Source organism: Opisthorchis viverrini (genome assembly GCF_000715545.1).
Source record: "Opisthorchis viverrini unplaced genomic scaffold opera_v5_12, whole genome shotgun sequence".
Classification (NCBI taxonomy): domain Eukaryota; kingdom Metazoa; phylum Platyhelminthes; class Trematoda; order Opisthorchiida; family Opisthorchiidae; genus Opisthorchis; species Opisthorchis viverrini.
The window spans coordinates 1,433,232-1,456,676 of record NW_008751668.1 but is presented as its reverse complement, the minus strand read 5'-3'; the positions used below and the strand labels follow the sequence as shown (position 1 = coordinate 1,456,676).

The 23,445-nt window shown below is 43.2% G+C and overlaps 2 protein-coding genes across 2 annotated transcripts in view; one reads left to right on the top strand and one right to left on the bottom strand.

Moving 5' to 3' along the window:
- The window catches only part of T265_01132 (hypothetical protein), a gene marked incomplete at both ends in the record, with an annotated part of 28,890 nt that extends 7,282 nt beyond the window's left edge, over window positions 1–21,608 (top strand). The window contains 3 exons of the mRNA XM_009165093.1: window positions 10,228–10,348; window positions 18,771–18,955; window positions 21,522–21,608. Coding sequence (XP_009163357.1) covers window positions 10,228–10,348; window positions 18,771–18,955; window positions 21,522–21,608 — 393 coding nt within the window. The remainder of the gene's footprint in view (window positions 1–10,227; window positions 10,349–18,770; window positions 18,956–21,521) is intronic.
- Window positions 1–23,445, bottom strand: part of T265_01131 (hypothetical protein) — a gene marked incomplete at both ends in the record, with an annotated part of 109,019 nt that overhangs the window by 1,970 nt on the left and 83,604 nt on the right. Inside the window, 13 exons of the mRNA XM_009165092.1 lie at window positions 594–799; window positions 1,341–1,623; window positions 7,894–8,091; window positions 10,281–10,471; window positions 11,417–11,581; window positions 11,771–12,022; window positions 13,114–13,317; window positions 13,830–13,988; window positions 16,586–16,720; window positions 17,095–17,364; window positions 19,223–19,337; window positions 19,627–19,662; window positions 22,920–23,164. Coding sequence (XP_009163356.1) covers window positions 594–799; window positions 1,341–1,623; window positions 7,894–8,091; window positions 10,281–10,471; window positions 11,417–11,581; window positions 11,771–12,022; window positions 13,114–13,317; window positions 13,830–13,988; window positions 16,586–16,720; window positions 17,095–17,364; window positions 19,223–19,337; window positions 19,627–19,662; window positions 22,920–23,164 — 2,459 coding nt within the window. The remainder of the gene's footprint in view (window positions 1–593; window positions 800–1,340; window positions 1,624–7,893; window positions 8,092–10,280; window positions 10,472–11,416; window positions 11,582–11,770; window positions 12,023–13,113; window positions 13,318–13,829; window positions 13,989–16,585; window positions 16,721–17,094; window positions 17,365–19,222; window positions 19,338–19,626; window positions 19,663–22,919; window positions 23,165–23,445) is intronic.

Sequence of the window (23,445 nt, the reverse complement as noted above, 5' to 3'; positions counted from 1 at the left end):
TGCAATTAGGTAACTGGTGGGAATGTTACAGTTTGGACATCGCTCGGAATGCTGATCGTATCCCTTAAACAGGCAGATATTGTAGCACAATCAGGGAGTTTGTGATACTTATTTTGTTAGGCGTTGTGTAAGCTAGCTTACTAGAAGCAGTGAGACTGTCGATATTGGAATTAGCACGATCGGACGACAGTATCAGTTAAACGTCTTGCCTAATACCAGGAACAGGCTACCGAGCCATATAACTGTGGCGTATCTAGAAATTGTGTGAATTATTGATGCCAAATCTAACTTATCATGGCAGTTCACACTCCGCTGAGGAACGAGGGGACATGGCTGAAGCGCTTGATTTGCAAAGCGAGACATCAGCATGATTATGGTTGGGCGCCGCTATGAAGTATCCATGAGATTTGGTAAACTTTTTGTGCTAAAAAAGTGATTGTCTGATCATTTTAGTGGCGGTATTCAAACTGGAATTCACCCAGATGGGTGTGTGAGTGAAGGAGATCTTATAAATGCATAAAATCTGCATGTGTAAGCAAATATCAAAGTAATAAATAAGGTGGATTGGGTTCTGGACCTTCAAGTTATCTTACCTTGAATGGTGAGCCGATTATGTGTCGCTGGTCTCCATGCCTGATGTTGATCATATAATCGCCAGGAGCCAGTGGCAGGTAGGTAAATTCATAACCATCCGGACGTTCCGTGCAGTTTAATTTTACCTTGCTGGGACCATCGACTGTGACCGAGAGGGCACCGCTTCCAGCTTGTGTAGTGTTGACAAAGAAGCGATTCTTCTCACCTGTGCAATAGATGGAATAAGTCAGTTACCCGTATGGGAGTGGCTGATCATCAGCCCGTAGGTTGCGCTGATGTAATGTTTTGACTTATCAACAGGCGAGTGATGTGGACCTGTCTGTCATCTGAATCGTGTTGCCTTATTGCATCTTTTTTCGAAACGTAATGCTGGTGTGAACCTTGGATAGATCATATTTGTTGCTGGGTTGCCCTGTTGAAACGAAGGGCTAACGTTAGCATGGGTATACCCTTCAACCGACAGTCCAATAAAGTGTAGAAAATTTAAGTACGATTGGTGCTCTATTCTGACAAACCGTTTATAGTCCTTCACATGAACCTTCATTATTCCAGTCCAGATGTTATGCTCTTTGTTTAGATCATAAGATACACTCTGAGTGCGTGCCGTTGATTGCTATATAAGTAATTTGCTCACATACTGAATAAAGGAACGCAGTGCCACGGCGGTCCGACGTCTGGTGGTGAGGTAGTGCTCGTTTCTGTTTCCACAAACATGGGAAGGAAAAATTCTAGCCTAAATGACTCACCAACTCTCCCGTGTGTCAAGCCTTCCCCACTCGCAGTTACAATCCCGAGATCTTCTTGGCCGACAACTACGCGGAACGGGCTTCCTGGAATTGGTCGTTCATCCATCAACACATGGACAAGATGCGGTCCATTTTCTTGTGGTGTAAAGCGTACACCATGCTGATCGATGTCGACTTGGTGAACGTAGGCAGGGATCTGTACTCCAGACGGAGATACTGCGTAAGCTCGTAGAGTGCCACTCATGCCAGTGTAGTTTACTGTAAACGCCGTCGGCCGACCGATCTGGAAATACAATGGTGTAGGGGTTAGAGTATGTTTCATTTGAATTTGGCTTAATGGAAGCTAAGCCCTGAAACATCGTGGTTTTTTTGCAGTGAACTAAGGAACTGGTACCTGCGATTTTGAAATTAAATCTTCCACGAGTTTAACAAATACGAAGGAAAGCAAGTGTTATAGCTGCGGCACTCATACAGAGATTTCGCGCAAACAGGAGCATTGAATCAGATTTCTCGTCACACATCCATACAAATTCAACCGAATTCATTAAGAGTAAACGCGCTGACGCTTCAAATTTTTTTATTGAGCATTTGTTCTGCATTTTAAGATTGAATCAGGGTTGGTGAGCGTTAATGTTAGTAACAGGCATTTCGGGCCTTCCTCTGCGTTTAGTGTACGTTTGAATTAGATAATGGAGTATGGGAGCAGACTGACCTAGTGCCACTGTAATATTCCGTAAAAGTCTAACATCGGAGCTAGTTAGTAGCATATCGAGTGACTGAAGTGCTGTTTGGTCGCGCTGTTAATAGCTAAGCAACTAAAGAAATACAGAGGCGACTGGGATCATGAGTGTCTAGCGTCATCGTCCGATAGATTGGGTGAAGACAGCTGAATGAGTCCTCGGTCTCGTTGGACGAAAAGTTAAGACAAAAATACTAGGAGAACGGAAACTTAGAATGAACACTTTGGTCCTGCCACAAACAACCCGTGTTTCTACTGACGCACACACCTTAGCCCGTGGACTAAGGGAACATGTGATGATGTGTAGTTATTTTTGGGTTGCGTTGGAACTGCTTGCCCTAACATAACATAACATGATAACGGAGCAGACCATGAAATCACAGCAACACAAACTAGGAGATGCGTGCATTCGGCCCTTTGGTCGTATGGTCAACATGGTGATAGGCTAAAACCATCGTGACAAAACATTCCGACAAGGGCAAAGTCAAAAGTGCTTTGATGATAACAAAACTGGTTTGCTTTGACAGTGTTATTAGTATTACTATTATTATCGCTACCGACTATTGACACAAGACACTAAATTAAGCAAAAAGGACTGTTATGCAAGTACAAAAGAAAAGTGCACTGATAGCCTATGTGCCAGACAAATATACTGTTCAATCAATCTCGGTTAAATTAATGCATTAAAAACAACAATTTGGCATCAAATTATCATGTTGGCTAGGAGAATTTATTCCGTAGGTTTTTCATGCTATCCCCCGCAACCATTCCAGATTTATTGGAAAAGAAGCGTGGTTTGTGGTAGCTCGACAGAAGACCGTGTGACGTTTGGTTCTTCTGTATATTTTCTTCTTCCGTCACTCGAAGGTGTAACCTTTCAGGAGCATAGTTGTCATGCAACCTGAAGACAGCACAGGGGCTTTCAGGTTACCGAAATCCAGAGAAGGACGGAAGAGCAGCATCTCCGCGCCTTAACCGCCCAACTCTGAGATGGTAATAGCCGATTAAGCCATTTCGGAGTCTACACTAATTACCGCCAACTGAGGGTGCGATACAAGTTCCATCGGCGATAGGCTAGGAGACTGAAATGAGATTCGCAATTTCAGCTAATCCGATTGTCCTCACAACTGGGTTCGTTTCTTTCGTGTTGCTGGCAGAATTGTTTGAAAAGGTGTATTTCAGCAACGGAACAATTTGACAGATGTCTAATTTGGTTCATCGCGTCACAGTTGACTCTATGTGTGAATGCGCGGATCAGAATCTAGCGAGGTAGTTATCGATGCCTCGACGTATTTCGTTCAGCTCCTCAAAGTCAGTAGTTCCACATGCAGGGAGGTAATGAAACTACGGTATAGCTGACTTGTACGCAAAAGAACCGTTTTTTGGTGTACACATTAAGCTTTTCACATTAGCCTCCCATTCTCGGGCTTAGGTTTTCGAAAGTGCCAAAGGTTATTCTCGACAAGCATAACATTTTACAGCCGAGATCGAGTGCTTGCCATGTGTATTGCAATGTACTGCATTGACGATCGACTTGTTTGTATTCGAGCTGCTCATCAATAGGAAAAAAGGACATATCTTTTCCTCATAACCTTCCGGACATAATGATATCCACTGCTGTGCACTACTCATAGGGTTGCTGAAAACTCATGGACAGCTCACGACCGGTTTCACCCTTCTTGAGGCTCATCAGCTGGGCACAGTCCCCAAGTTTCCGTCAACTAGAAACTAAACTGCACGAAATTAGCGAACTACACTCATTTGCAAACAAATCTGGTTTTGCGAGAGACTCACGCGGAACGCAGCTGAATCTCTCGGTTTTGGTGTTTCCAGAGATTCAGCTGGGTTCTGGGTGAGTCTCTCGCAAAACCAAATTTGTTTGCAAATGAGTATGTTTCGCTGATAGCTACTGTTCTCCATCTCAATGAATACACGCTCATTTACTGGTTGTTTATCGTTGTAAATAACTTGACAAACAGTACTCGAAACGCGAGAGACGGAAACTTTTGGCTCAGAGCGATCAGGTGGCTGGGCTCAAAGGGGCTGAGCTAAGATATGCCTCAGAAATAGGGCTCCCTAAGTAGCTTTCCGCAATGACTATGTGATATTTTGGTTCAAGTGTCAAACGAATCAGGAGCGCAAGCCGTGCTGTGCCTGGCGGGCAACAGCTGTCTGAGACAAACGGATCTGCTCAAATCTTGTTTGACGTTCATCTTGTGACCTTTCTTGAAACTAGGCCATTGTATCAGCTCATTAGTAGTCTGAACCCGTTTACCTAAATGTTTGAGTCGGGCTGATTTGTGTGTGTGAGAGAGAGATATAAGGAGCAGAATTCTGGCATTCAGCAGTGCAGTGGCTACTTGAGAATATTTTCCTAGGTCTTTTGGGCTTACTGACTTTCTAGGTTGGGCGTGCTTCTCCTTAGTGTACCTAACTACGTGTCATGAGAGCTTCAGAACTCCTTTAATACTCCCAACCGTTTCTTGTTGAGGGCTTTTACTCAATTATAAAGGCAAGCTGAGTTGGGTGCACACAAACCAGACCACTAGTTGAATGGCCGCGATAAACGCGCGCCGTGTGTATTAAGGGTATACGCCACACGGAGAGTCACTGAGAGAATATTAAGCAGTATGCGTCCAGCACTCCTTCTGGCTTGATAAGTTCGAATACAAGTCAAAACATGGAAGGAAAGACAAATACTTGGAGAAATCATATGACTGGCCTTTCGTCAACGAAACAGGTACCCTATTGCCTGAACTGCCTCAGATCACACTGATGGGCTTTGAATTCACTCGCAGGGAACATGTGAGAGGTCAACGATTCGATTCGACTCAGCCTGTCTGTCCTCGTCTTTGTGTCGTAGCTCCGTAAGGCTTCCTTGTTCGAAGCGATTTCAAGGTGTGAATTGGTGTGCGCATGTGTTGCTACTCCCGTGAAAACTTTATCAAGACCGAAGCTGCCGCAGTTTGCCAATTATCAAACTCAATAAGAATGGCGAGTCGTGCACAAAAAGCGAACAACAAAGACACAGTTGCCTTTCGGCCACTTCTAGTTTGTACAGAAGCCTGCTTCAGGTGGCAGTCAACTACCCATAATCGCCCAGTCAAAGACGGCATAGACCTTAAAATACTTCATTTAGTAAGTCTTTCGTCAACTCTCCAAAGAACTGTTGTTCTTTGATAGTGAAATGCAAACGCGGTGCAGCTAAAATGCAACTAAGAGATTAATTAACACGGGGCTCCTTGGCCACACAACGCGCTTAGCTGCAAAACTTTTCGAGTGGAATGAAACTTTTTACGCCAAAATGTTGCGCTTTGTTGCGTATGTGCTCGCACCAAAAACCATCTTAATATCCGTTCATATTTTCCCAGCTCACCAGATTTCATTGTCCACTGAAGTAATCATACCTACGGAAAAAGTCTAGTGGAATACTTTCCTAGCATCGCTGGGACCCCGGGGTACGTAGATGAAGATCAGAAGTTTGGACTCATACCTTGAACTCAATTGCCTGTCTGTCTTAGTCTATCAGGGACACACCGTATCTTTCTAGAATTCAATTCATTGTGCGACTACTGAGCGCCATTCACACGGAAGTAAAAATTCACGTGTATCTGCAAACAGTTGCCAACCAGTAGCAAAGATAGCTCCAGGAACCTGGGTAAAGATACTGAACAGACCGATTTCCCCATTCTCCCATTTTGGAGTGCGTGGAATTTCGGTCTAAATTCACGATAATTCCCCCATTCCTTTGTTTACTCCGCCTATGTAATTTTTATCTCTACTTGTTTTGCTCATTTGTACCAGCCACTCACCTTGCCACAAAGGCCGTCCCGTGTGTGTTAGCGTGAATGTGTGTGGCTGACCTACTTACCCACGCGTGTTCGAGCCCCGTTTGCTGACCTTGCCCTGACTTGTTCTGTCACTACAGAGCCCACATTCCGCCCGGCGTTGTTTGGCTTGGTGACCTTGATATTGCAATGCGAAGGTCAGTGATAGACCTGAAAACTTGTTGACGCCACGAAAGTGGACTATTGAGGTTTACTGTGTAACTTTGCTCACATTTGTGCAAATAGTACCGTGGACTTTCGAGCCCAATGCTTCCTTTTGGTTTTGGGATTGTCAAACCTACACCACCTCAACATGGACGCATTTGCCATTAAGATTCACATTCTGTGTAAGTAGATTTAAGACCTAATTTACGATCAACACAAACGGTAAATTAAACTGCGAAATGAACTGGAGAGAATGCTGAGGGTTGTGGCATTATCGGATGTCTTAAGTGGATCTTGGCATCTCTCTGTGATAGATGTAGATCGCTGGAATAAGCGTAAACTCAAAAGCATACCTTATTTCTTTGGGTCTAGCTTTTACCCAGCTTGGTCGTGAGGATGACCGTTGTGATTCATAGAAAAGGAATTTTTATTCGATTTTCATCCCTATTCTGACGGTCTGATATAAGTATGTTGTAGTCTCAAACAGTCAATTGGTCGCACTTCAGGCGTTCATGATGTAATTATTGTGCATGCCATATCCGAAGGAAAACCGACTTTCGTAAGGTGCGCTCTTTTTGCCGTTTGTGGATAGACCCCACTGTCTAAACATCAAAGTGAGTGAAACGACACCGTAGTCGATAAAGTCTGTCCTCCAAAAGTCAGGCCATTGATGTAATAGGGGACAACATAAAGGAAACTACTCACAAGGTTGCTGAAAACTCTTCGACAGCCCAGGGCCGGTTTCGCCCTTCTTGGAGCTCATCAGGTAGGCGCAGTCCCCGAGTTGCCGTCAACCTTATGATCTACTTGAACCCAAATTGGACCGGTCGTGGGCTGTCGAAGAGTTCACAGCAACCTTGTGAGTGGTTTCCTTTATGAAAGTATACAGTGATATCGCGAATATCGTGCCAACTGTAACATGAGGAGGCCTGTGTGCAGCACATTCAGTTGTACATATCATAAAACGAGAGATTCAGTTGGGTCTCTCGTGAAAACCAAATTGATTTGCAAATTAATGTAGTTCTCGCAAACAGTCCAATTGGGGTTCAAGTAGAAAATAAGGTTGACGGAAACTCGGGGACTGCGCCTACCTGATGAGCCCGAAGAAGGGCGAAACCGGTCGTGGGCTGTNGGATGCAACATTTCATGAAACAAAACTTAGGGTTGACCTCCCAAAAACAAGCCACTCATTTTCCCTACATTCTTGTTTTAGTAAACTAAGGTTTTGTCTTGGTTATGCAGAGCCAGTGGGAAACTGCGCATCAAATCATCACTGTGAGGGTTATTTATGGAACCAGGTGAACTGATCGCTTTTCACCTCAAAGTGGTAGTGTCAGTTTGGTGTCTGATTAGAAACCCTTTTGTCGTTTAGGCTTTCCAGACCGTGATGACTTGATTTCAGACCGTCATTTATGCGTACACGAAGAATCCAAGTGTCACACTTCTTGTTGAATCATATTGGCATCATTACGGAAGGCGAGTGTCTCGTACCTGTGGTTTGTTCTGTATGAACAATGTTGGTCCCAGAAAGTGAAGGATATCACATCACATACAACAAAAAATGAAATTTTTGTAAGGATATAGAAGGGTGCCTCACTTCAAGGAAGGCCGAGTAACAGTCAAGTATCAAAGCTTGGACTGCAAACGATTTTTTTATGGAAACCTAGGATAGTATTGAAAGGTACGAACTACTGTCAATGCTTTGCTCTGTGTTCAAAGGAGAGGACCTCACCTACCAATCTCATAGCAGGGTATTCATCTGTCCCTGTCGTCGAATCAGATGGAGGATATGAATAGTTCAACCCTGTCTGTTCAAACTAACCTGGAGTCCACGATCTTGAACTGCAGCCACGCTTAGTTGTCGCAGCTCCGGGCTGTAGAATGTGCGTTCCATGGCCTCGTTTATGATTACCCGGAACGGCGATCCCGGAATGTTTTCGTCATTAAAACGAACAGAACACTGATACTCGCCTGGTTCGGTCACTCTGTAAGAGATCCCGCAAGAACCATCTTTGCGATCCTTGAAGAGAGGATAAACGACTTTATTAAGATACTGCAGCAGCGGCCAAAACTAACTGAAAAGAGAAAGAACCTGCAACATCATAATGTCGGCCGATGGCGCCTGAACAATAATCTGACTGTTTCGTTCGTAGACTATGCACATTGTATGTAAGTTAGCCACCTTACAAATAGGCTATACTATAGGCAATTTAACAAAGCATATTTCCTGAACCACGACAGTACGAAATTGTTTCAAACTTATTTACACATCTTCCTAGTTGTATGCTGGAATATGTTCCACCTGGCGTACAAGCAAGTTAATGGCTTACAAGTGTTCATCTGCCAAACCAAAGAGAACATTCAGTTTCATCCAAAGTAGGACATTAGTCCGCTTTGGTGAATGAAGTGCTGAGTGCCAAAACGTAGTATTTTGGATGGTTTTTTTGGGAAATGCACTCGATGAGTTAGTATCCATCGATCAACGGGCAATATTAGTCCTTACAATAACTGTGACAATCCGTACCATCCTACTGTGGCATGAAATTTCTTTAGCGGTGGTAAATCCTTCATATTTCTCACTCAGACATGAGTAATGAGGCTGCAGTAACATGTGCGGGACAAATGTTGTCACAGAAGAGCGAAAATGAAGCGCGAAGTCTCGATGGAGTGATTTGTAATGGAAAGAACAGGTGGAGTTTCGAAGAAGTCCCATCACAGAAGCTTCATTTGACACTGCACACCAAGAAGTCTAGTATGATATGTAGCCTAACGCTTTGCAAGCATGTGTGTATACAACTTGGATAAGTGTTAAATTAAAATTTGTAAAGCAAATTTACAGGGCGACCCTCGATTAATACGAGTTATTTCTGCAAAGCGCACTACTTTGAGAAAGTTCTAAATGGAATTGCGCAACTTAAGTAGAACACGCTTTTATCTGTTCTCCAGCAGCAGAATATAAGGTTCCTTCTCGTCACCTCTATGTGAACTACCATAGTTTAACTCTTCTTAATGTCGGGACCTGGTTGCCAGCCAGATACAGAGTAAGTCACTTGTCGTGTCTCCTTTGTCCTGACAAAGCAACATTACAGGCGGTGTATATTCACTGGGAATATGTCACACCTGTAGGATATTTAACAGACGTTGTATGTATGTCCACAACCCGAAGTAACACGTGACTAGCGAATCGATTTTTGCTTTCTTTAAGTGCATTAATTATTTATTTGGAGCAAATGTTGAGCAAAGTGCCAAACGACACGCTTTTATAATCTAAAATCCTCCAGTTCACATCCGTAATGAAAGGAAGAAATGAGAACAAATCGATACTGCGAAAGGATGTAAACCAAATAAAGGATTGGTCGAGAAGAGAAAAATAATTCGTACTGCTGTTTCCGTGAGAGTTGACTGATTTGCACTGAACGCTGGCTTTTCGCTCCTTTTACTGTGCCTTCTGGTGTCCAGTTTAACAGGTTTATTGTCGTTTGCATACTCTGTTTATTTTTTTTGAATTTTCGATAGTACACTATGTCATCGTCTATTACGTGCTTCTCTGAGATGGCGTTCAAAATCGCATGGTTCCGCACAAGGTGAACTTTGATGGTTTGCTATAGTGAAAATTTACTGTAGTTAAACCTCATTGTCTGTCCATAGCCTCTGATGAAGAAGCGTTCTGGAAGGTTTTTAAATTGATGGCGTCGAACAAACCCATCAACCACATTTACGCGGACGTTGAATGCCTTTGAATTCTCTGACGTTTCTTTGGGAAAATCGAACTGAGACGTGATTTGCCACACCGTGGAACGCAGGACCAAGGGGTCTTCCCTGTGTTTTCGTTGATTGCAATATTCAAGGATAGTAAATCTCGGTAGAAAAAATTTCGCCCATAAAAAGTGGTTACCGTTTTCAAATTTGATAGCAGTAAATACTCGTTGTGCGTCGCCTAGCCTGGTGTCTAAGAGGTGCAGAACTGCACGAAATCCCGAGTTCCAACGCAATTATTCACCGTAGTTTCATAATATTTCTCAGGAATGGCGCGCAGGGGTTGCTTCTAACAGGTTAATATCCGTTCCAGTATTGTTTACTTCTGCACAGCCTGGTGCACCCGGTAAAAGTGTTTATTTAGTTCACCCTGTCCTCCCCGCTAACAGTAAGTTTTCAGGAGGATAACGAAGCTTCTTCAAACAGGTCCAAACGCCTTGTCAAGTTCCTTACTTCAAAGTCAATCTCAGCTTTGCTTGGTCCTTCGATGGCAATGGACAAACCGCCCGCGCCTGCCTCACGTGTGTAGATGCTGAATTCGTTTGGAGTGTACGTCAACCCGTGTTGTAATCCAGGACCTGCAGCATGGACTTTGTGGGCACCTCCATCAGTTATCGCACCAACAGTGAACTGGAACGGGCTCCCTGCAGAGGTTTTCAAGCAAGGAATGGGAAAACGTTTTAGAAATGGTAGAGCTAAGGACACTAATGTGAAGTCTGCGACTTTAATTTTATGCTTTCTTGCGTGGCTGAAAGTGGGAGACACGATTTACAAGTTTGTCGCTTAGCTTCGTTTATTAACCGAGCTATGACTTTTAGGATGTTGTGCTAGAAATGGTCACATGACATTCAGGTCTAACGTAAGAGTATACTTCAAAAAATACGACCAGAATGATAGCGTAAAAGCTGAAGAGCTTTTGTTCTTCACAACGGGGAAATGGTTGCTTAAATACATTTTAGTTTAGCTTCGAAGTAAACGGTCCAGGCGAATACGAAAAAAAACTGGTCAGCCACTCCGGATCGCATACAACTCGAAAGCCTTTTTCATCATCAAAGACAGTATTGATTTTAGGTCGTCACCAGCCCTCCGTGCTCTGATATGAAGTGAAGGGGAATTAGAATGGTAGTGACTCAACACAGACCAAAAAGAGAACAGCGAATGCAAAGACACGTGCACAGTTGTGGTCAGCACAAACAGTTGATATTTTTGACGGTTGAGATAGAGTCGACCAAGCTGCCTTCTGGTATGTTTCACTGCCATGTCGTCCTTCTTGATTTTATGCTAGACGAATCCAGCAAGCCCAAATGGATACAGCAGACTACATGTGGTTTGTCCTATAGCAAATGAGTTATTTGCACGCCGTCTGGACCGCTCCGGAAGCTACGGAAAGTACAGCACAGACAGTGATTAAGTGTCAGGTATTACAAGGATGCTCATCTGGACAGCAGTTGCTAAGCTGAATTGACCACACAGCTTGCAGTGCGAAAAACTGACTGTTGCGTTCCGATACTTGATTAACTCGGCTGAACAGGCAGTGAAGTGTGAAAGGTGCTGTGTACTGTCCAAAAATAATGAAATTATTAACTCACCCGGAATATGTGAACCTCTGTGTCTAACAGAAACGGTGTGGACACCCATTTCTTGAGGAACAAATCTGATGGTGTAGTTGACGTCATCGATTGGCATAACATCACACCTTTGTGTCACACCGGAAGGACTTGTAACGGTAGCCGTTAAGTCGCGGAGGCTGATGCCTGATGATGCGGAAAAAACATTAGTTGTTAATGATGGCGTAGACGATTTAATACGCTCATTCAACATCTAACTATGAACCGTGAGGTTCGGCTTGGCCAGTAACCCTTAGGGAAGATGGACTGGGATATTGATCTATAACATCATGTCTGCAAATTTGCAACAGCCTATTATGACAAGCTCATACTTACCTGGTATTTTCAGATTTAGTTCACACTGGCTTCCAACGTGAGTGACATCAGCCAGTTCTCGTTGCCGCGTAATGCGCTCCATCATCCGCAAGGATGGTTCACCTCCAATGTGAACGACAAACGGACTTCCATTGACCAGTTGGTCCGCGTATTTTACGTTGATGATATAGGTCCCAGGTTCAGTTGGTCTGTAGGTCACCAGACAGGTTCCATCGTGGTTGTCATGGCATTCGATATCGGCTTTGCTCGGGCCTTCAATAGATAGACTTAGACTGCCGTAACCTGTGAACGAAGGTCATAGGAAGTATCTTGCGTGTGGAAGAAGCCATATTACTACGTGAAACAAAACGAATACCAGGCGAATGCACTACTCACGGGGTTGCTCAGAAGTCTTCGACGAAGAGTTTTCAGCAACCTTATGAGTAGTGCATTACGTCTTCACAATATATGGCACAAATATCATGCCAGCTGAAACATGAGGCAGCCTGTTACAGCATAGTTAGTTTATGTGAAACAGCGAAAACGAGATACTCATCTGGGTTGCAGACAAATTTCCGACCAAAACCAAATTGGTGTGCAAATGGGTGTATTTGGGCAAGTTTGCTGACAGTAGGGTGAAAGTATACCAATGAAGATGATACCAATGACCACCATGTTTCTTTGTATGGGTGATGTCTTTAGATACACCAAATCTCATAAAAACAACAGTCCAGTGAACTCGCTCATATTTGAATTCAAGCTACTCTTCTCAGTGATCGATAGGATAGGTTTAGCAAAAAATGGAATGCTGAGTAATTATGACATCATTCATATAAATGACGTGGCGAAACTTTTAAAGTATGACGGTAGTAAGTAAACGGTCTGTCAGCTGCCTTTTCTTTATTCTTCAGAGAAGTGTACTGGCCTGATAAAATGTCTGATTTTTTATGATTCATTTAGGGAAAATACTAACGTTCTATGGTTATTCTATAGCTTGACGACCGTTTAGATTGCACCTACATCGTTCATAGCACTCTTGTCACATAAATGGGCTGATAATTTTGAGTTGTATTCAAAACAGCAACTATTCACAAAGAAGTCCAGATATCGTTCAGACATGCCGTGCAAACAAAACCTGGACTTGAGTTACCGGATTCTCGTAAAACTGATTTTTCGGAGGTAGAAAAATGAGATGTTGCCAACTAGCTTATATGATGTCACAAAACATGTGGTGGAAGGTTTGTTTACTCTAAACTCCAGTACCATTCAGGTGGCAAATAAGACAAAACATGAGATCCATTCGACGTGTGGAAAAACTCAGCGGGAAGTGCACCTAAATAAATAAGTGGAAAAAGAGTACTAACCTGCATTACGCGTGTCCACAGTGAATTGACAGTTCTGATTTGCTGTACCCTCGTGCAGTCCGTTGCCGTAAATCCGCACCTTTGAAGCATTACCTATCTCACCTTCACCAACGTAAATTTTGAAGGGGCTGTTTGCAATATGGCGACCGTTTCGAAACACATTCACGTAGTGCTCGCCAATCTCTCGAGGAGTGAACGAGATGCCTTCGATGAACAGAATGGGTGCAACGGAGTTAGATTGAGTGCACAAAATTAACTTTTGTGACCATCACAGGGAACAAAATTGGACTTTTCCTCCATATCAGTTATAAAGTAGATAGTCCGACTCCGTGATCTAAAGGTGATCTAAGTTCCTCAAACTATCTGGTCCAATGTCACTTTTGGTATTTATTCTCAAAGTCACCGTATCTATGGTGATGAGGCTTTACATAGTTAAACTAAACCTTGGTGTTGATATACACAGCTTTGCAGTTCAACTCAATAATTTATATCACACAGGCACGAAATCATTCCCACGGACTCGTTAGTAGCCTAAAGACGTTGTGCAATAAAATTTACGTACACTAGGGTGAATCGAATAAATCTAGACCGAAGTCGCCCCGACCAGATATTAGTTCATTCAGATAGAGTTGGATGACAACAAGAACTGTAAAAACTACTCTGTGGTCGTTTCAACTAGATCTAATTTAGTCTTACTTGAAGAACTTCAAACTTACCCAGATGGCCATTTGGTAGACGCTTCAGTGAAGAGGGCTGTTCTTGCCCAGAGGGACTCCTGACCGTGGCAACCAAGTTGTAGATATCGGTCTCCGTAATGCGCAGAGGCATTTCACTAGTGGTTCCCACACAAACCTGGTTGAATCGTCTGGTTTCACCTAAATCGAAAGGATATTTTGTGGTAGGCATTAAATAAAACGATGCACAAGCCAAAATAAAATAAAACCAACGTTCACGAGGCAAAAGTATTTGCAAATGGATATGGTAACAATAGGGGGACTCATGAATCCTAGCTGAATCCATGCTTTAGGATATTTATTAACTGAGTGTGTTGCTTAAAGACGGACCAATGATTCGGATATATCTGAGGGAGATACCGAAGTATGTTGACTTGACCGTGCTGAAATTTCCTCGACAAACTAATTTGATGTTAACGAGGTGTGGAAATGAATCCTAGCCGAATCTCTCGTTTAGGATATTCTTCACAGTAAAGTTGACAGAACTCGAGAACTGCGCTCATCTGATGAGCTCCAGAGAGAGTAAGATCGATCTTGGGCTGTCGGACAATTTTCTGTGACATTTTGAATAGTATACCTCATCAAAAAAGCTGATATTGTTTGGTAATCCCAAATATGGAAACGGTAGATGAAGGGTGAGGAACCTAGTGGCGTAAGTTTATTGATGCAATTCAGTTCCTCAACCATCCGTATTTTTCTCCGAGGGCTTCCGTCCACAAGCTTCAGGAAGAAACTCTACACAACTCATGCATGAAGGAGTGAAGCCACGTTCAGTTTCCGGTATTTGCTCCCTTTGTCAAACGTCAACCTTTTTTCTGGATTACAACACTTTTTAGAAGAGATTTTGGACACTGGTTGGTTGTTTTCCTTTCCCTGTTCAGTGACTTCGTATCAGGTTTCGTGTTCATCAGCTGACAACAGGGCTTTGTTGATTAGTTACAGAGACCGGATGTTAATACCTCTGACCGTTCACGATTACTAGGATTTTCACTTTTCAGATTTCAGTGAAACATTATACCCTGTTGGAAGGAAACTCATAGGAGTTTGTAGTCTAGCTAAAGTCAACGGGTCCGATGAAACAAGATTTGCTTAGATACGAGGAAGAACTGAGCACAAGCCCGCGGGACAACGTGATGTATCCAGAGTACAAAAATTTTCGCACACGTTCAGAAAATCGTCCACCTGTTCCTTTTTTTTAAACACTATCATAATCTCAGTGACCCATTCCTGACTCATTATGAAGTTAACTCCGGCTGCATGGTCACAGTTCATGTAAAATAAACCTTATTTGAATCAGGCTGACAGATAACTTCGCAATCTAGTTAAGCGATTCTTGTAAAGCTCCGCTAACCAGAAAATTTACTTTGAACCGTCGGTGGTTGGTCTACTCTTCATGAGGTCGACGATTTCAATGTCATGCATAAAGAGCCTTTATAACTATAGGGAGCCATTTGCAATGCGAGACTATCCCGCTGATCAACTGACCACCCACTCAAGGTCGTTTACTGCAATACACCAACTAGAATGAGATACTTTTCCACTTATAGATGAGTGCTTTACGTAGACGGATGAAAAAGGCAAAGGTACTTGTCAGGATCTTGTCAGTTATGTCTTCTGATAGCTTTGATCGATTGGGACAGGAACAACTCAATGCTGCAAGTTTCCTAGATCAAACGAAGGTCTGTTGCTGCGTAGTCTGACCTGTCCGACGCACAGGATATTGTGTCAGTCAGTTCTAGACTTACATTACGGTCTTCTGCGCCGTCGAGGATATTATACTATGTTGCGTTTGCCTATCTACGTCACAGTGTCAGACTAGCAGTTTCCGAGGGTATCCGTTGTGAAATCGTTCGGATGAATAAAATGGGGCATCTCACTCTTCTCTGAAAAATTGAATGGGATATAACTTTGTTCCAGGTAAGCCACTGCGTGAATGTGATGTCTTAAGAGACAAATTCGAAGGTTTAATTGCAGCACAGTCGGATTGATTGCACCGACTGTTTGGACAAAAATTTTTGAGAAATACACTCATTTGCAAATCAATTTGCTTTTCACGAGATACTCAACTGAATCTGTCGTTTATGGTATTCTACAACTGAAAGTGCTGCACACAGGCCGCCTCATGTTTCAGTTGGCACGATATTCGAGATATTGCAGCAACCCTGTGAGTAGTTTCCTTTATGAAAATTTTTTACTTCTTTGTTCTAGACCGCGACTCAGTAGACTCATCATCTCGCCAGATATGTAACTGACTCCTAAGCGAGGAAATTAACTCACACATGTTCTTCAGACAGGAGATGGCCTCATGGTAAAATGCAGTCTTCTAGGTTCATGGAGCAGAGCAGCACACGTAGAATCAACACTATGGTATTTCGCCACTGTCGTTGAACGGTTCACTTCAACAGACAGTTGAATAAACCGAGTTGCCATGCCCATAACCGTTTAACGGTTTCTGAGATAGTGTTCGATACATCAGCAGCGCTGAGCAGACCTGCTGTTTCCAAGACTCAAATGCTCCATAGCCCATTAGATCTGCTCTATTTCAAGCGGACGATAGTGAGTCGTACTAGCAAAATAAACCACCAAGAGAATAATTTTTTGAGACACATTTCTCCTTATTTATAACGCGCTATGAAAAGCAACAAAATTGTACGAATAAAGTTCTTTTCTAAAAAAACGAATAACATCAAAATACTTGCCTCCAACGTGAGCTGTGAAAGGTGACCCGGGAATATGACGTTCCATAAATTTGATGGAGATCGTATATTCCCCAGGAACCAGTGGCAAGTAGCTAACGCTGCATGTGCCATTCTTGTTATCATGACATTGTATCTCGGCTTTTGATGGTCCTTCTACGGAAAGGGATAGGCCACCTGTAAGCAAAGCGGGTTGACACAGAAATAAACTCGGTAGCCAGATCTCTTTGGAAAATAAAGCACCGACACCAAGAACACGGCAAAGAATAAACGGAAACAAGATTGAACTCATAAACCATTACAACCAGTAATCAGAACAACAACATCAAGGAACAAACTGTTCTCTATGCACTGCGAAACCGATCCTGTTGCTTCGGGAAGGAGCTGAATATCCAGTTGAAACTCCATCACATAAAGGAAGCCATTGAGCGACTGACAGTACTCGTCCACATCTGTTTGTTACGAATAGATTGGTCAGTCAAGTCATTAAAGATTGGGCTTTTGGAATGAACAGTCAAAAATTGAGGAAAAATGACCACTTGTTGACTTACCTGCGCCGGCCTCTCGCGTAACCAGTGTGAATTCTGCTGGTTCACCAGCGCGACCGTAGGACAGACCAGGCCCGTAGGCACTCACGTTTCCGGAACCCACTGCTTCGACGTAGAATCGGAACGGGCTACCTGGTATTGGTTGCCCATTGTAGGTTATCTCTAGTTCATGCAAACCCGGTTCCGTGGGTTGGAACTGAGCGGTTACTGTGCCGTCACCATTATCGATTAAATTCGGCTGCACTGTGCGACCAGATGGGGTGCGAACAAGACCTAAGAGTAACGGGAGGGGCATTCAGAAGGGAAGGCATACAATGTGTGTTAGTTTGCCGCGGCTTATGCACATTGTGTACGCATTCAGTCGCCAGTCACATGGCTTCCAACCGGAAATAATCTGATCGCTTATGCATGTGTTTTATGCAGTCGAAATGAGCCATCGCTTGCGTAGGTAGAGTTACAACTTACCATCACTTTACCCATAAAATGCAGTCACAAACCAATCTCTGTGATCATTTCACACCATGTGTAGGTAACAGTGTAAAAAAGATGAATCATCTTTCGTCACTCAGCACACTTTTACATGAAGCTCACAACTAGCGGACATTTTTTAGTCCTAGACAGACCGAAAGCAGCAGTATACATTGTGTTGAGAATCAGGCGAAGGTTCGTTCGTCAGTATCACGTGTGTACCGCATTTTCTCTTGCGATATGAGTGTCTAGAGCAGTCAGACAAATGTTATGTGAGCTTAAAGTGTGGATTTAGATGAAATTCGTGTGAGAACTATCCATAGCGATCATCACAGAGATGGCTGTTGAGTAGCGAATATGCTGCCGATTAGACCATTGCATCCAGGCGTGTCAATGAAAGGTCATCGCTAGACGCACGGTGAAACTGATCCCTTAGTGAACAGTTCTTTTTACACCCGTGGAAAATTTTTAGTTGTTTAGGCTACGAAGAAACAGTCACTCATTCACTCATTCACTAACAGGTTAACCAGGCAGTTGTGAGATACTTTGGTCCATTCGTACTACTATGTCTTCGATCACGTGCATAAACCTCGGATTTAGAAATGCGCCATTCGTTTTGTACGGGCAATGAACTATCTGCATCTTTTCACAAAGGAAACTACTCACAAGGTTGCTGCAAACTCTTTGACAGCCCACGACCGGTTGCGCCCTTCTTGGGGCTCATCAGGTAGGCGCAGTCCCCTAATTTCTGTCAGTTGTTGAATATCTTAAACGAGAGATTGTGTTGAGTCTCTCGTGAAAACCAAATTGATTTGAAAATGAGTGTTTTTCTCGGAAACAGTTCAATTTGGGTTCAAGTAGGGCATAAGGTTGACGGAAACTTGGGGATTGTGCCTACCTGAATGAAAATATACTACGATATCTCGAATATCGTCCCAACTGAATCATGAAGCCGCCTGTGTGCACCACATTCAGTCGCAGAATATCATAAACGAAAGATTCACTTGAGTCTCTCGTGAAAACCAAATTGCTTTGCAAATGAGTGTATTTCTCGAAAACTATCTGCACCATTGTTACTGCTACGACGCAGCGAGTTGCTAATCTAATGAGCTAATCTAATGAGCTTCAGGAGCCTGAATCGTAATATCTTCAAAAAAGCTTTACCATCATAAGAGTTGTTCTCTACGTGAGTAATCTCCAATCCCATTCAGTCTTGCACTCAAGTGGCAGATCGGCCTTCTTTGGCATAAGCAAGAATTCGTGTCACAACAACTCAAATGATATGAACCAGCAAGGTTGGTCATCATCTGGTCAGTCTATGAACCTTTTGTCTTCGGTCTACGAGGACAACAGAATAGAAATGCTTGCCCGCTGGTGTCCACATCTTGCCCTACTGGTGCGTTCAGAATGGCTTCGTTAATTAAATACCAGACCCTTAATTTAGGTACATTTTCTTCCACAAATAGACGGAACAACAAGCCTTAAGTTGGACCCTTGAAAGTTGTTGAACATAGATTAGAACTGAGAAGTCTCAGCCTGACATAACTTCATGAATCTCAGATGAAAAATTCACAGGATTCCCGGATGCTGCGAATACTTCTGCTAGTAATCGAGCCAGCCCTTGATAGCGTCCGAGAAAGAACTGATTCCGTTTTTGACTTACCCTCCACATGACTAAACATTGGACCGACAGGGAGTTTGAAATCCACAGGGTGATAGCCAGTCATAATTGTGGATGACTGAACTGAGTGCGTGGTCACATGCTGAACCCGTTCCTCCTGGGGTTGATAAAAGAAGTAATAGTAACAATAAGTATCTATTTCAGAAACCATGATGGCTATCCAATTACCCTTCTAGAAATTCGTTATCTATGACCGTAAAGGCACCAATATGTAATTTGGAAGAAGGTTTTCTGGTAATGAGAGCAAAATATTCCTCAAAATAATTACCAGGCTTTTCACCCACAATGTATGGAATTTTTATGAGGTCATTATTACCTCGGTACCAGATGTTTGGGCTAAAAGTTTAGAGTACAGCGCGGAATATAGTAGGTGATTGACCACTTACCACGGCATCGACAATGAGCTCGTCGGTGGTCACGGCCTGCAAATTAAAACAAAGAAGAACGTGACTGGTTTGGTCGCTTTATAGTGGAATTATGCCAAGAATGTATATCGCTAAAACGCTCAAAGACATACACGTAACTCATGTGCAAAATCACAGATCTGAAGTCAATAGTGGGCGGAACCACTTGGTTGAACGCGTGTCTTTGTGCAATAGGTGAGAGTGTAGTTCCTCGTACTATTGAGTTTAACACCTGTTTCAACATAGTGGATGAAATGTCGCTGGTTAGAAGGATATAAGGTGTAAATTTTTGCTCTACTGCACGACGACAGAATCTCTTGTCTACTGGGAAACCATTTATTCTCAGTTATTTGAAATACAGAACATTGTTTGATTGGAGTATAACATTTGGCACTTTGGTTAACCTCGGCAGCTGTAAAATGTCCTCATTGTTAGTAAGGACATCAACATCTAATTGAGAGGTGCGCGGCATTTCGTAAGGTGTGGTGGGAACTAGGCAGTCCAGACAAACGGTTCTGTTTCTAATTAGCAAGGTCACTTGCGAAATTACAGGTGTTTGGCTTGCAGTTATGCAAGGTCCAACAACGACTAAACTACGTTCCCTTAGCTCGTGTAGATACCGTCAAGGTCCCCTAGTTTTGGAAACCAAATGGGGTCTGAGAGTGTTTGACGGAATCTCACAGTTGACACTTTGAATTCCGAAAAAAAGAAGTGTACAGAAGCATTACAGCTTCTATGAAGTCACTACAGATTGAAAGTAAGAGGGTCTTTGAAAGATACACTCAATTGAGAATCAATTTGGTTTCCACGAGAGACCCAAGTGAATCGTTTATGATGTTCTAGAACTAAGTGTTCCGCACACAGGCCGCTTCATGTCTCAGATGGTACGATATTTTAGACAACGGAGTATATTTGCATAAAGGAAACTACTCGCAAAGTTGCCGAAATTTGGGTTCAAGTAGATCACACGGTTGACGGAAACTCGGGGACTGCACCTACTTGATGAGCCTCAAGAAGCGCGAAGAGTTTTCAGCAACCTAATAAGTAGTTTCCTTTATAAAAGGATCGTACTTTATTTTTATGCTTATCTTTAGGTTACTAGCTAAAGATGAGAAACCTACATACTCGGCGCAAATGTCCTTATCGACTCGTTTGTGGATCGTAGTATCAAAATGGACATTGACTGATTAGTTTGAAAAAAATATCCAACTGACTGACTCAGATACTACTCTTCGAGGATATGTGGGTTGCGTATTCACTGGATTGTCGAGCCATTGTCGTCAGTGTGTTGGCAGAGTGAAACAGATCATCAAGATGCATGTAAATAGAAGAATGCCACGTTCTCCCCAGAACAACATTTATCATAATAAAATGAGGCTGCAGAAGAATATCGACGCACTAACGATGGCTGCAATTGCGGTGGTTTCCTCTTGCTTTCAAACTGTTTTCCAAATGGAATGCTGGGGGTTCCACAATTACTGAATGAAAGCCATCATTTCTCGCGTTACTTTTCAAACAGCAGCCTAGGCCAAAAAGAATAAAGTACCCCAAATCTTCCAAAAGTGTGTATGAATAACAGCGCCTGTCGATTAGCTAGTCTGCAGGTCAGTGAAATACCGGAAAACTGTAACCTACATACAGTGACCATGGTTCCGATTTTCATCACTTGTTCTGACAAAACCGGACGAATTTGCCTATGGACCTATTACCCATCCGCTTTGAACATGGTTTGCAGGAGTTTCCCGAAGGACCGTTTGTTATTCAAACGTGGAGAGGTTAGTGTAAACTTGCAGTCCATCTTTTGTTGACTTTTTATTACTCACTTGAAATTAGTAAATTCTTTAAAAGGATATTTGAAATGTCTTTTTTCGTTTTAGATTGCCTGGTGGTCACAGTTACACGCAATGGAAAAACTAGCCTCCAAATCCAAACAATGCAACTTGATTGGCAAACTTGGGGTCTAAGTGAGTGTGCTCAGCCGCCTCCTCCATCCAAAGCATACTTTAACGAAGGAAGTTATTTACACGGTGATGGTCTATGTCTAAAGGACAAGATGATGACAGACAGTGTTGGGGACATTTTTATGCATTCACTCTTCTTTAAGTGCTACTGCTCTGCACATCTTGGGTGCATCTGCACGCGCACATCGTTCTGGCTCTTTAATCGACCTCACCATCCATACTTAAAGAATTCTATGTAATTTCATGCTAAGAAGGATATTGGCTGCGGTATCTAGACCTAGTAGGACACATCAGTCATTCCATATAAAGCAGGAGCATCGAAGGTTATTCGAAGATTGCTGAACTAAGCCAACCTTCGAGTAGTTTTCCAGAAGGGAAAAACGCTACGCTCGGTGCAATCGAAAGATCCCTCCCGGTTGAAAGGACTGGAATTAGCTGCAACGATTGAACTATGGCTTACGTAGGACAACCTGCCGGGGAAAGGCATATCAGAAGCGGTGAGCATGAAAGGAAGATAAACAAACCACCAAGGAATGCGGAAGAGTATCGAACGCTGGTCAGAGACTCAACGATGGCGGTACATGCGTTAAACAAAGGACGAAGACTGGATAGTGACTGCGGTCCACACCCCAATGGCTGATAGCCGCGGAGGTGGAAATTACCGAACATCACAGCATGAACGGAATCGAGGGTATGGCGAGCGTACGGAAAGCGGTTTTAGATAAGCCGAGTTGTCACGTTACGGTGTGTGGTTGTCAACGCGTGTAGATTAATTAGCAAAAACGGTGGGATGGGATGTGAAAACCCCAACCGGACCAAAGTTCACAGAATCCGTCTTCCTTACACAAACATCGTCGCACTAGTTCATCCACACAGACGGAACAAATGTGCGAAAGGCGTTCACGAAGAGCCGGAAGAATTAGACGATAAGCAGGTCCCAAATCCATGTAGGCTTCCCCATCAGCTTAACGCTTGATGACTCATCCTAACACACAAAATACCTTTGCCGACACGTGACACAGATTTAGCTTGAGTTAGCTGATTGGTTCTCCTTCCGCCTCAAATCTGGACCAACCTGGTAGCCTAGTCACTTGGCCCGATGAAGCCTTCATGTTAAAAGTGAAACGTTACCCAGCAATAGGTCTACCGGTGGCTACCAAACTTTTCCAAAAAGGATAATTTCATGCTAATTTGTTCTCAGCGCAGGGGTACTTATTGTCTTTTATTGCATGAAGACCATTCTATTAAAATTAGTAAACTAAGGTCAACTGAGACGCACGAGATAAGGCCACCGAATGACTTTTTACAACTTACCCGCTGATTAAAACGCCCGTTTGGTACCAGATCACCACCGAAGCGCACCTCAACCAGATAGTCGCCACGAATTGGTGGAGTGTAGTAGATGTTCACCCGTCCATTCGGTGCTTCTTGTATCTCCACGTCAGCGGTTGCTCCAGAGGGTGTCACAATGCGACAGGTCACCTGTCCCAAGCCAGCCTGTAAGGTGTTCACTGTAATGACACATTCCTGCCCAACAGGTACACGACCATCGTTTCCACCTGAAACGGCCACCACAAACATCAGTCTTCATTACCTATTTCAATTAGAAATATTTGCCCCACAAACTGCACGATGACTCCTGCTTGCCTGCCTATATAGTATGGTGGGTTTTTAAGCTGAGTAGACGTGTGGCCCTCATTGGATCTTCAGATCCATTCACAGAACATCAAAATTGACGAGGTAAATAATTTTGGTACGATAATTGCATAGATAATTTTCTTGCCACTCAACTATTTAGTCAGAATTGTGTATGAAAGCTGAGGCTGACTGGAAGAGATGG